At 37.6% G+C, this 14714-nt stretch overlaps 1 protein-coding gene across 1 annotated transcript in view; it reads right to left on the reverse strand.

The window, feature by feature from the left end:
- SOD2 (superoxide dismutase 2) overlaps positions 1 to 12997 on the reverse strand; it is a 437494-nt gene extending 424497 nt beyond the window's left edge. Inside the window, exon 1 of the mRNA XM_078648974.1 lies at positions 12868 to 12997. Coding sequence (XP_078505100.1) covers positions 12868 to 12982 — 115 coding nt within the window. The 5' untranslated portion in view covers positions 12983 to 12997. The remainder of the gene's footprint in view (positions 1 to 12867) is intronic.
- Positions 12998 to 14714: the final 1717 nt, after the last annotated feature.

Consider the following 14714-nt stretch of genomic DNA (forward strand, 5'->3'; position numbering starts at 1 on the left):
TTCCTATGGAAACTAGGTTCTGGGTTTTATCCGTGCGGCCGCTGCAAAGCGTGCAAATTCAGTAAACGCACTTTGTCCTATAGGATTCCAGGTTTAGTAACAGCTAGAAAAATACAGAAATTCTTGACCTGCACGACACCGTATGCAATATACTGCTTAACATGTCCCTGGGGGATGAGGTATATTGGGAGCACGACCCATCCAGTAAAGATTTGCATATTAGAACATATGCAAGCCATCAATAATGCAGACGCTACCTATCCTGTCGCGAGACATTTTGACAAAATACATGGAGGCAACAGGGATCTGTTGACATGCATGTGCTTAGATACTGTCCCGTGAGTATAAGAGGGGGTGATCGACTGCAGAAATTAAGGCGTCTAGAGTCGCGGTATATTATTGATTTACAAAGTAAGATGCCGAATGGTCTAAATGTTCATGAAGAATTGGCTGTTCATCTAGGGTAGGGGTGTAAGAGTATGAGTCTGTAACTAACGTTTTTTGCTCTCTCTCTTTTCGTTCTGGTTCTTCTATAGTGTGTATAAGTATTTAAGATTGTGATGAACTGAAATATAGAATATGAATAGACTTGTACTAAAATTGAATTCATAGAATGTGGAACTACTGTATTTTTAACAGTTGAATAGTGAGCCCATCCAGGGCGCGATTGTGAGTACCATGTAATGTATATACATGAAGATTTGGCCCATCCAGGGCTGTATTTGCCCATTCAGGGCGGTATGACGCGGGAATGTGGTACTATAAGATAGACCGCATTCTCATTACTGTATGTCTTTGAGATTTCTAAGGTTCGCGAAAGTTATCGCGTCTCAGAGGCAAAATTGGACACTGCAATATGGAAGTGTGTTGAAAAGATTAATTCAAATAGTCTTCTTTCTATGTTTATGTCAGTAACCATGTGACACATAAATAATACGTATGGCCGAGGCGCCAACTGTGAAGCAAATTGATGAAGGCAAAACGCCGAAACGCGTCTTTGATGTGCTAAAGGTTTTTTTTAAATACATTTCTTTTTTTTTAAAACCACCCCCGAGAGTGCTGCAAATCTGTAACAGGCGGAGTCCTGGAGGATGTTTGGAGCTGAATATATGTGACGGGTACTCCCCCGTTAAGCAGGCACCCGCTTGGGAGTGCGGCAGGTTGGTGTTGTCGGAGCTGTGGGATATATATATATATATATATATATATATATATATATATATATATATATATATATATATATATATATATATATATATATATATATATTCACTGAAAAAACCATAGGTTATAGACCATATATAGTTAGGGATTAGCATTTAAAAAACCTTATTTTACTCACACAAAACCATTGAAATTCCATATATAGTTAGTTGTACTAACTATATATCACGCACCCGCAATCCACTGCTGATGATGTCACATATTACATCATTCATGACATGGTCAGTGACATCACTGATGACATCACTGATGACATCTCAAATGACATCACTGATGACATCACTGATGACATCATCCAGTGACTGTGTGTTTCTGTAAAGTTTAAATATGTTTTACATATTGAAGAATGAGTAGATGTAGAAGTGTCTGGATGAAGGATTTAGTAGGTGCGTGACTGACTGTATGAGTGAGTGATTAAATGTGTCTCACTGAGTGCATGGGTTAGTGACTAAACTGTCTTAATTTGTGCATCATTATGTCTGTTGTTCTGTAAACTGCTGCATGTGTTGATCAGTAGCTATATGAGTAACTATATAGGTTATTGATTGGTTGCCCAAGCATTTGTATGGGAGACTGAGTGTGTGTGTGAGTGGCTGGGAAGTGTATGACTCTGTGCATAGATGTATGGGTTCAAAAGTGCATGTTGGAAACAGCTGTATGGGCGGTTGACTGTGTGCATGACTGTATTGGTGAGTGAATAGATATCTCAGTGCTACATGTCAAATTAAGTACATATGTAAAATACAGTACATGTGAGAGTTGACATATATAAATAACTGTGCATAAGAGCCAGTGAATGTGTGAGTGGCTGTATGGATCATTGTGAACTTGTATCCAGGATTGTATAAGTGAGTAAATATGTTTTAGTATTTGTTTGAATAAGTAAGTAAGGTGTGTTTAACTGTATAGTTAAGGAAATGGAGGTGTGATTGATTGTTTGCATGACTGTCTAGGTGTGTGTGTAACTTCATGGATGAGTGACAATCTGTGAGTCTGTGTTTACACTGAGTGTATCTAAGGTTATATTAGAGTCTGAAGAGGTTCATCGTATTATCACAACAGTGATGTCATCAGTAATGTCATTTGAGATGTCATCAGTGATGTCATCAGTGATGTCATTTGAGATGTCATCAGTGATGTCATCAGTGATGTCATTTGAGATGTCATCAGTGATGTCATCAGTGATGTCACTGACCATGTCATGAATGATGTAATATGTGACATCATCAGCAGTGGATTGCGGGTGCGCGATATATAGTTAGTACAACTAACTATATATGGAATTTCAATGGTTTTGTGTGAGTAAAATAAGGTTTTTTAAATGCTAATTCCTAACTATATATGGTCTATAACCTATGGTTTTTTCAGTGAATTTTCAAGGTTTTGTAAATGCTAATTCCTAACTATATATGGTCTATAACCTATGGTTTTTTCAGTGAATTTCATTGGTTTTTTAATAGCTAATATCAAAACCTTTACAATGTATTATTCTTTAAAAAGAAAAATATTTTTTACATGTTTTTTATACAATTTTTTTTTTATTTTTTTTTGTTTCGCTCCCAGTACGCGTACCGGTTAGCTTCCCGTTAGCTCAATCCGGAGGCGCGACCCGGTACGCGAACTGGTAAACGTTCCTTTTGCGCACCTCTCGCGTTACAAAACAACATCGTGACGCTTCGCGTCAGCATGACGTTTCGCGTTCTCGCGTAATACGTCATATTACGTGCTACGTTCGCGTACCCGGAAGCGCAGCGGTACGCGAACCGGAAGCAATCCGCGGCGCGGCGCCGACCGCGTAACGTAAACATAGCAGGTCATGTGACTCGGTAATAACACTTTTCATTGGTTCATTTCACTTTTGGTTTCCTAATGATGTAATACAAGGTCATGTGATCTAAAATGGACACTTTTCATTGGTTTAGAACTTTTGTTTTTCCCAAATGATGAAAACCCCTCCTTCTTTCATCACTCTGACTTTCATCTTGGTGAGAGAAAGACCCTTTATTGAGACTTTGAGATGGCTTCATTAGTAGCTTCAGCTGGTGCTAGCCCACCACCTCCACCAAATCCAAGAAAGAGAGGACCACCTGCAGAAGTAATTTTGCAAGAAGAGGAAGAACAGGAAGAGGAGGAAGAGGAGGAAGAGCATGAGTTTTTGCCAGAGGAGCCCAGGAGGTACAATCGAAAGGAGAATTACATCTGGCAATTCTACAGAATTCCTGAGGGGCAAAAGAAAGTGAATGCACGTTACGTGTTTTGCCGCATATGCGGTGATAGATTGTCAAGGGGCACTGATAAAAAATACAGTTATGGCAATCATACTATGCATCGGCATATGAGTAGGTGGCACCCAAATAATTATAGTGCTGCCCAGCTACGTGACGAACAACAAAATCCCCTCCCAATGGCAAGAAGATCGGTGGTTCCAGAGGTGTCGGGACCAGAGGCGAGGGAGATGATCGCAAACATCCAAATGTTGTTTGGGCACGTAAAGCAAGTGTGCGTGGAATGTGGCACTTTCATCTGCTACAGAGAAAGTAGCATCACTTTGATTTTGCGAGCAATTCAAAATCATATTAATGTTTGTACGAAACGCACCAAAAAATAAATTCTTTTTTTTTTTTTTGCTCCTGTTGAGCCCTTTATAATGGATCGTTTTTGTTTCCCCCCCCCAAAAAAAAACCCAAAAAAATTTAAAAACGTTCAGAAAATACAAAAAAAGTAAAAAAATGTTCAAAAAATACTAAAAAAAATATAAAACAACAAAAACATAAAAAAAAAAGTTCTTTTCAGAACTAACTCCCCATTATAAAAAAATTGGTAGAATATTTGGAACTCTGCCAACCTCTATTTCTCTTAGTTCGCTCCCGGAGCGCTACCCGGTACGCGTACCGGAAGCTAACCAAAAAAAATATTTTTAAAAAAAAAGAACAGTAAGTATAAGGTAAGCAAACAGACAGTTATGTTAAAAGAAAGACAGCTCTAGGGAGTAAACTAAGGATACTGTTACCTACAATCCACTGCTGATGATGTCACATATTACATCATTCATGACATGGTCAGTAACATCAACAGCAGTGGATTGTAGGTAACAGTATCCTTAGTTTACTCCCTATAGCTGTCTTTCTTTTAACATAACTGTCTATTTCCTTCCCTTATAGTTACTGTTCTTTTTTAAAAAACATTTTTTTGATCAGTCATAAACAGTGACATTAATAGAAACAGAGAGAGTGAACAAGAGTGAAGAACTATGGTCCTCCTCAGCCACCCTCAGAAAACCAAGGGGGTCAAGATACATCTACCGTGCCCCCTTCTACCCATTCTGAACATTATTTGCCCTCCATCTTGTATCTTGATTCGACCGAAACACAAAATGGTGGACTGCCATAACGCTGCTGGTTTGCGAACCGGGCAACTTCCCGGGAAGCGGTCCAAAAAAAAAAAAGTTGGGAAAGTAATTCACAGACACTAAGAGTAATAGAGACGGAGTGAGTGAACAAGACTGAGGAACTATGAGAACAGAGGGACTGAGAAAAAGAGTGGAAGGAGTTGAGTAAATAGGTAATAGAGAAAGGAATGAGGAAAGTAGCAAAGGCAGGAAACTGAGGATTAAAGAAGTGAAGCAGTGGATCTAATAGTAGGTGAATGTGATAGAAATGTAACGAAAAGAGTACAACTATTTACCTTGTAATTGCCGTTAAATTAATCACATTTTATTTCTATACTTTCAATCTGTGAAAGAGAGAACCAACATTTGAAAAAAATTAAAATATGTATTTAAAAATTACAAAAGACAAGGGAAAATATTGAAGGACAAATAGTTTTTCAACAACTTTGACACTGACAGAAGCTTCTGCTTCTCCAGGTCCTCTACACAATCCTAAAGATATACATTTTAAACTAACAGTATCTTGATGCAGATGAAGTGAGGCCTATCTTAAAACATGGTGCATCTTTTGCATTGCTCTTGTTTCAGAAAAGTGTCGCTTCAGTATGCCAATAAGATGTCTCCTATCCAGAGATTTGTTTGAGGTGAGGCCTACTCAGAGTTCAAGATGAGATTTACACTTGTTGAAGTGTACAGAGGAGATAATATCTGTGAAAGTCTACCAATGAAGTGAGTCATGTCCACTGCACTCTTCAACAAAGTAGAAACCTCCTATGTTTCCCTGGACAGACCTAAACTTGATCTGCACAATGTGATTCGTAATGATAGGAAACACAGGTGATGTAATTGAAATATGTGCAATTTATTTTGCTCATTTCACAATCACATCACTTGTGTTTCCTTTGCTTAGGTATCTCATTGTGCAGATGTAGTCCAGCATATGAAAGAATACGTAGAAGTGCAGCACTGCATACAATAAATTTAACACTTACAGAAAACTCACCTTCTCCATGCCTCCTACACAGTTCTACATATACATCATAAATGCAAACAGTACAGAATTAATTATACATGTTAAATGGTTTATTTTTGCTGTTCTCAGAATGTATCAAAATTCACTAAAAACAGTGACTTGAAGGTATTCATCATGTAACAGCGGGGAAAAAAAAACACAATCAAAATGATTGTGTTTAAAAAACCCATACAACATCAGAAATTAAAATTCAGAACTCCTTAAAGTTAACTTACTTTCCATGACGTCCAAGGATGTCCTATGAACAGCTTACACTCTTTTGTGCTGTTATTACTTTCAGCCCGCCACTTTCTGAAAGAAAACCTCCATCGTTTTTAAAAACACGTTACATGCAATAAATGACTTCTTGCTCTCTACCACTATTTTCCACAAGGCCAAATCTAGTCAGAGATATTTATAACTCTTGGATTTCTTGTAAGCCAATCCCATCATTTGGCATTTCCGCAACTTTCAGAATTAAAATGTTGAAGATCATTTTCACAATCCTGGAATAGTAATATCTTCCCCTTCTTGCTCAGTCATGTTCTACATTTCCTATGACACTGATACTGCTTAATATGAAGCAGACTTACACTACCTCTATGAGTACTACAATTATTTAATTCTCTACATCACTTTTAATCACAAAGCAATGTAAAACAGTAGACAGCATTGCAGACTTACATTCCCTCTACTCCATGTTTTGATTGGCTGCTTCAATTAGCTTATGAAAAGAAACAGTTTTTCTGAACTCATTTAAAGTGCACATACATCTCCATGATGTCCAATCCTATGATTAGAAGTTATGTCTCTGAACTACACTTATCCTCAAGGCCAAATTGTGTAGGAGCCATTAGAACTTCTTGAAATTCCACAGATCATATCCCGAGATTATTTTCCTAAAATTTTGGTTTTAAAAACACCAGGTAAGAGTTTTTAAGGTCATACGGCAATTTTTTTTTGAAAATTAAAACAGAATCATTGCAGAATGACCAGCCATTTCTAGACTTTAAATAAGCTGTGTAATGTCCTGATGATATTGAAGGGCCGTCATGATATATATTTGCTGTAGTTACAAAAGTCCTTCCTGATATTGACAACTGCGAAGCTACAATTTTTTTTATTAAAGTTGTCAATTTTGTTCCATCAGGCCTACATCGTTGGAACATTAAAATGACGTACTGGCCATATGTTCGTATAAATAATGTGGACATCATTTCAGATTTACATTGGCTACACTCCATGTTGTGATTAGCAGCTTTTACTAGCTTATTAAAGGAGACTGATTTACTGTCTGGCAAAGTTAAATATATAAATCTTTCTGAGTCTACACTAGTAGTACTTGATACCATACAGTTCTCGCAGTCATGCTGCCATTGATAAGAAAGCCCAAACAGCTGATCTACATCTACACCTTCAGCATGTAATACATCAAGCATATACATTAAAAACTCCTGACAATCTTGCTGAATATTTTGAGAGAATTGTGTTTGGCCTGAACATCTATCTAACAGATTTCTAATTTCAGACACACTTTCTATGTTTCTTCTATCAGTGGTACATTTCTCTAACACAGAATTTAACAAACTGCAAAATCTTTGATCAGAATTGACCACAATCTCTTCTTTTACATTTTTTAGAGAAAACAAAACATTAATTACTACATTAGCATAGCAGTTGACACCAGAACTGTTTTCAAACTGAAAACCAACAACATCTTCAACAGAATCCTCTTTGTTTCTGCTTGTAATTTTAGGTTCATTCACTTTTTGTCTTTTTGCTACAACCTCCCCAGTATTGTTCTCATTTCTTCGTTTCCGGCCTACCAGACGTTTCTCAAACAAAGGAAACTGAGGCAAATGTGGCGCATACTCTCTTCTTAACCTATTGTATTCCTTAACACAATCTAGATCTGCACAAATGTTTCTGACATCACACTCAATCAAGTACAATCCCGATAAAGTTCTAACTCGTGACAATGCCACATATGCCATACCCTCCTTGAACACAGAACTGCCAATATTCACCAATGCAGTGTCTACACTTAAACCTTGCGATTTATGAATTGTCACCGCATATGCCAAGCAAACAGGGAACTGCTTACGGCGAACATATAAGTCTTTTACAAGCAAAAATCTAGCAGAACAACGAGCAATTAGCTGTACTTCCTCAATGCCATCAAATTTAATTTTAAAAAATTCAATTCCATCTCTATTTCTGTATTTCACAAAATCAACAACATTACCCATTGATCCATTTACCAGACCTCTTTCAACATGTAAATTCCTTCTTAAAATTATACGGCAGTTCAAGCACACATTCAGAGTCTTTTCAAAACCTGCAGTTTTAGATATACTCTTCTCTAATGAATCCAATTTTGTTTTCAGATTCTCAGACAAAATAATTGTTGGTCCCATATGCTCTACTCTATCAATAGCTTCCACTTTCACAATCTCTTGCTTTTCTAAATGCAACATTTTGTTGTTAAATTTGGCACATTCTGCAAGAGTTGGCATCAAACATATTCCAGATTTCTTATCAGTAATTTTCTGAAAAATATTCTCAGGCACAACATCTTGTTCTGGATATAAATTTGACAGTAATCGTGCATGTAAAGCTTCTTTCCCATGCTCGGTCACTTTTCCAATTCTAACATCTTGTAGAATAGTCTTGTAAACTTCATCCTTTGCCTGACGCATATTTTCATGCAGTTCAGCATAATTGAAGTTTAACCATATATTGACGTTGCCAATGCTGCCTAGGCACTTCCTGGTATCTTCATGCGTGAGCATTTTGAACACAGGTTGCCCTTTCACTGGTGTCAGCTGCAGAAGATCTCCGAAAACAATGATGTGTTTGCCACCAAATAACACATCATACTCTGTTTTGAGAACTTCTTGCATCCTCAAATGCACAAAGGCAAGCATGACATTGGAAACCATGCTTACTTCGTCAATGATAAGAAGTTTCATTTTCCTCAAGATTCTTGAAACTTCAAAACAAGCATCTCCAGATAGCTTGTGATATTCTAATTTGTTGTCATGCTCCACTGGCAGCATCAGTAAACGATGTAAAGTAATCCCTTTAATATTATGTGCTGCCAGTCCAGTTGGAGCAGTGACAACACAAGACAGCGATGACTCTGTCCTTTCCTGCAAATAGCATGAAATTGCTTTAATGAGGAAACTTTTTCCAGTTCCCGCTTCTCCACTCACGTACAGTCGGACAGGCTTCAACGACGTACATGAGCACTCTTTCTTATCATGACTTAATCCATGATCAATTTGCATGGTAACTTCGTCATATATTTTCCTCTGCTCAACGTTGAGTTGCCTTTCCAACTCTTCTAAGTTAACCGCATCCTCTTGAGCATGTGCAATGGCTCTTTCCACCTCATTCATAGCAGTGGCAGCTTCATTTTCAATAAGAGGTCCTCCTAGTGGATCCTGACTCAATGAAGCAGAACTCTGACTGTCCTGAGAACTGTCTCTGGCAATCTCGGCTGCAATCGTTGCTTCCTGCTCAATTTCCGCATTCAACATTTCTACATATTTGGGAAAAGCAGGACATTCTATGGTCTCCTTGGCGGCATTGAAAGAGTCTTCGTAACAGAGGAAATCTCCAAGCAGTTCCTCTTCTGCACGCCAAGGCTTGAAAAGTTGCAAAAGTGCTAAATAGAAAAACTCCTTTTTTTCAGGAGATTCGCCACTCAATTTTCGATGGTTTATCAAGTGGCATTTTCTTTGCTTGACCAGACATCCCTCACTTCCTATTACAGCATACACTCCTTTCTCAGTATCTTCTTTGATGTTCCTCTTGAACATGTAATTTTGCAGAACCTCATACAGACAAACATTCTCTAGGTGACTGCTTCGATTTGGATAATATGTATCCAACATGTTTGTCTTCAAAATGTCGGTACTGTTTGGCTCCTTTTCCGCCAAATACTCAATTTCCCGCACAGGTTTGAGAACTCGATTACGCGTTGCAGCAAGACCAAGACTCGCCCAAACGATACTCCTGGACTTGGCATAGAGACTTGCTGAAGACAACCGGTCAGAACATTCGTACGCTCCGATTTCTCGATGCGACAACATCTTCAGACTGAAACTGTACAACTTCTTGCTGAGGCTCTTTTCATGGGAAATGTCCTCCCACATATCCTTCAATTCTGTCTTCTCTTTTTTGGTGATGTAAGACGTCACATACCGAGCCACAGCCATACAGTTATCAGCCACAAACTGTATATCCATGTTAGCATTCCACATGGACAAAATCACCGGGTTGTAGTCGTTGATGTACTTGGACTCTTCGTTCCTCTTCAAATTGTAAGTGTTTTTAGGTGATTTCTTCATCACATTGTGTCGCAGCGAAGACATCAAACTGTTTACTCTTCCTTTAGAAATCACCGGTCGTGGAAAGCCGAAACGACATTTGGTGTAGAACTTGTCTTTGTTTCGGAATTTACGACGGCAGTACTTTCCACATCGATGGCTTTGGAAACGCAGAACTTTTTCTCTTAGGCTTTTCTTCTCCTTTGCGTTTGGAACAGCACACGTAGAATACTGTTGGATGAAACTCATCACTGAGTCTTCTGGATCCGTTCCAAATTTAGGTGCATCCTTGATCCACAGCAACATATGTATATGAGGAGCACCTCTTGCTTGGTACTCCTTTCTCCAGAAGAAATCCAACACCTCTCCAAGAGGTGGATTCTTCTTATTCATGATGAAAGACATCATAGCTTCAAATCTATGATTGAAGTACCTACATACATTGACTGGATCCAAAGAGCACAGTTCTCCGGGTGTCTTGAATTCGATGTTTTCTACGTTAGCATTTGCCTCTCGTAGAAATTGAAGTAAGTCTTCCCAGCCATACTCGGCACAACTCAGAGTGAGGAACCATGTGGGAGTACCTAAGTTCCTCAGCATACATTTTAAATCACCATGACGACGGTACCAGTACTCATTAGTACCACGCTGACACGCCATGAGATTAATCAGGTGAGAATCCAAAATACTATCTTGGACATTCACTTTATCCATAAAATCACTTGCCGAGATGTTTTGCATGTGTATACCACTTTTCAAGATGTGGTTCACTGCATATGACAGTCCAGACAGATCGCTTTCAAACAGGAGATGAAACAAATAAGGAATGCATTGTCGAAACCTAGCATCTCCTGCATACAATCGCAAAGTCCGGTATTCAGAAGCAGGAATTTGATGAGGTCGCTCATCATATCTTCCTCCCTGACCTGTTGGAAAAAGCTGTGGGAAACACCGAGCTTCCAAACTTTCCTCCCAAACACTAATGGGACTCCCTTTGGCTTGTTTCATTTGAAACAACTCAATAGCATTCCCCATGACTTCCTTTGAATGCAAAGGATGAACACTATAATGTTCATATATTTCCTCACTAGTAGAGGGTTCTACTTTCTCAATTTGACCAGCACACAAATCGCTATCCTCTTCCTCACTTACTTCCTCTTCTGCAACATATACATTCTTATAGTATTTATTATTTTTTTTCAAATACAATGTTGCCTTTTTAACTTTCCTAACATCTACTAAATCTTGCCATATTTTCTTATTCTTTGTCGGAACCCCATTAACTAAGATAACCAGAGGTTCCTCTTCCACTTTTTCTACTCCAATTGTGTTAATGTTTTTCTTGAAATCTAGAGGCAAATAAACAACTCTTCCCTTTAATCCTCTCTGTAAATCTGATGGAGGCAATTTCCCTGTCTTTGGCTCCATTCTTACAATAGCCTGAAAGGGATGGATACTTTGAATCAAAATAGATTCATAAGTATTTAAGTCCTTCAATTCAGAAGGAATCTCAACCAATTCCAGATTATTATGAACTGCTCTAGCAGGCATCTGGTTTTGTTTTAATTTGTTACAACAATAAGTACACACACGTTGATCCAATCCCAAATCAAAACAATTTTCTACCATCAAGTATGTTGCAAAATCCTTCCATTCACTATTATTTTCCCTTTCACTTTTTGCATATAAATCCACTAACTTAGTCTGATTCTTATAATAAGTGCGTCTACAACACACACAAGTGAAATTAGGCCTCTCACTTGATTTCATGTCAAACGTCGCAATTTCCCTCTGGAAATTATCTGTACTGGAAACATGTACACTATCTTCCAAATGACCCTCTACTTCTTGCTCAATTTCAACATTCTCCTCTTTACTTCCAAAGTAACAAAACTCAATTTCTTCACATATATTCTTCACATCTATTTCAGAACCATGCAAAAGAGCAGCGCATAATTGTTTCAGCATAATTGCTGGACTCTTAGCATAATACAACAGTCTAACTAACTTCCTCACTTTGTTATGATGCACTGCTAGCATCCTGAAATGATGAAAAACACTCTGGCATACTCTCCTGGAAAGACAAGCCAGTGAATGACCATGCAAACCTGTCACTTCTCTCACTCTGCAAGGATCTAATTCTTGCAACAACCTTATTTTCTGCTTCAAACTTTTCTTGTTAAATGTCCGTACAAAATCACAAAGCAAATTGATGGAATCCTGTCGCACACTGCAAATACTACTACACTTCCAGGTGTACACAGGACCCTTAGCACGTCTTCCTAAAACCTCATTACCTAACAACTCTTCTGCCTCTGTTGTCACAAGTTTTTCTTTTTCAACTGGACAACCATCTTTCACTTCATAAGCACGACCACTGATGTCAACTGCATGCACCAAATCATTATCCTGGAAATAACTCTCTTCATTAAAAAATGCCTCACAGCTTGAACTATGTATCCATTCTCCAGAAAAAACTTCACAAAAATTACTACGATTAACTATTCTCTTCCATCTACTATTTCTTTTGAAATCAAAAATTGCCTTGTTTAGCTTCCTAATTCTATTGATTATCAAAATAAATAACTTACGTTTAATTTCAAAAGCCTGATCAATAACTTTCTCAACTTTTTTTTTTCTCCTATAAAAAACTAATTTCTGTTGACCTTTCTTAATATTTTTTAACAAATTGCCAATTATCCTGTTACGGAACATTCGTTTACGAATCTCCCTAAACTGTTGTTTCCTTCTACTATCATGCACAGATTTATCTCTTGCTCTAGCAGTAACATTTTCATTTGTCCTTTTCTTTCCATTTGATTTACTTCTCATGTTATGGATTGAAACATTTTCTGTACTAATATTTTTTTTATTAGAAATATTTCTTATGAAATATTTAGAGCTCTTACCCGGTGCTTTCTTCATGGCTTGAGAAATCTTTTTGTTAGAGGACTGCTGCGTTTTTTTTTTCTCCTGCTGTCTTTGACGTTTTGCAGCCTTTATCTCTCTTATTTTTGTAGGCATATTTGAATCTTGAAATGATCTGCAGTTGAATCTGAGGAAAAATATAATAAAAAATGTTATTAAACATTATTATCAAACAGTAAATCAGTAATAGTGATCAAAAACATAACACACTACTTGACATTTTAATTTGAAGATTTTTTAGTCATTGCCATTTTTACAATACAGAAATACCAGAAAAGAAATGACATTTATATTTATGTTACCTATGCTATTTTATATGTGAATCTGATCTAATTTTATGAGCATATTTTAATATTTTATTGAAGACACTACACATAACCTGTTTTTGAAGGTGTCTTTATTTTTAAATTAAACGGTTTACCTTTTTACTTTTTATTGATTATAAATTTTAAAAATAAATGTTTATAATTCCAAAGGCTCAAGCAGGTCAGCTTCCCATCCTATATCATATAATTCGGACAAATCTGCATCCTCATCACGCTCTTCTTCATCCTCAGGATTTAAATCATCCAATGGATCAACATCCACTGATGTTTCAATTACAAGTTCAATGATGAGGTCAAAATCAACTGATTGCAGATTGTCGCTCATGTTGAGGTTGTCTTTATCTTTAAAGAAAGACAACAACAATGAGATGTTGCAGAGTAAGAGACAAATCTCACAGATTATAATAGTAAAATTATTTAACAAGAGTAACATTTTGCAGCTATTATTTAGCCATGTCCAGCGATGCTGAGCAGGTGAAGCCTATGTCTAATTTTTCACTGAACAGGACTCATCTGTTCTTAACCTTGGATAAGCCTCAACGACTCTGTGTCCCCTGCACATACTCAAATGTTAAAGTGCAGATTTATATTAAATGGCACATCCCCAGGCATGCACCAGTTAATGTGCACCACTGCTTTACCACCCATGGTGTGCCGCATTTACAATCAGATAGGAGAAAGCTGCTTCAAAACCCTGCGCCTGCTTGAAGCTGGCATAGGTCTTGACGCAGCATTGTATAGATGGGGCACCCCTGAGCCTTGCTGGAGCTGCATCGCACTTACGATACAACTCCAGCAATGCGCCACCTTTACGGCACAGATGCGTCACGCATCTGTGCCGGTTTTGCCCCATGCTGCGCCGCATTGTAAATGCAGCACAACATGGGTGGCGGAACAGTGGCGCAGGATGACTGTCACATCCCTGGTGATGCGCCACTCATCATAAATCTATCCCTAAGCTTCTTATCTTGTTACAGATGAACTGCAATATGTATCATCAAAATATTTTACATATTATAAATAGCAAATTTTAAGGAATAAATAGCGATTCTTTACTATTCCTAATTTGCAATGAGCAAATTGCTAATTGCAAATTACCCATTCATTTCCATAGGCTAGGAGGCTCATAGGAATTAATGTTGCAAGTTGTGATTAGCAATTAGCTCATCACAAAATAGGATTTTTTTCAAGCGTGCAGGGGTATCTCAAGAACACCCTGCTGCACCCCTGAAAAAGAAATTTGGGAGCACATGGCACACCTACATGCCCTAATGGCATGTATGGGCGTCATATGGGACCTTTTTTTTTTTTTTTTTAAAAATGCTTTTTGAAAAGAATTCGCAAATTACCACAAACTAGAAGTTGGTGGTAGTTTCCAAATCCTTAATATCATTTTTTACATATTTTTTTTTGATACATTGCATTTAAGGAATCACAAATTTTGAATTATTGACATTTTAAGTAATTTCCACATGTGCAGTGTTTTCAAAATATAATTTGAA

Source organism: Lissotriton helveticus, chromosome 6 (assembly GCF_964261635.1).
Source record: "Lissotriton helveticus chromosome 6, aLisHel1.1, whole genome shotgun sequence".
NCBI lineage: Eukaryota > Metazoa > Chordata > Amphibia > Caudata > Salamandridae > Lissotriton > Lissotriton helveticus.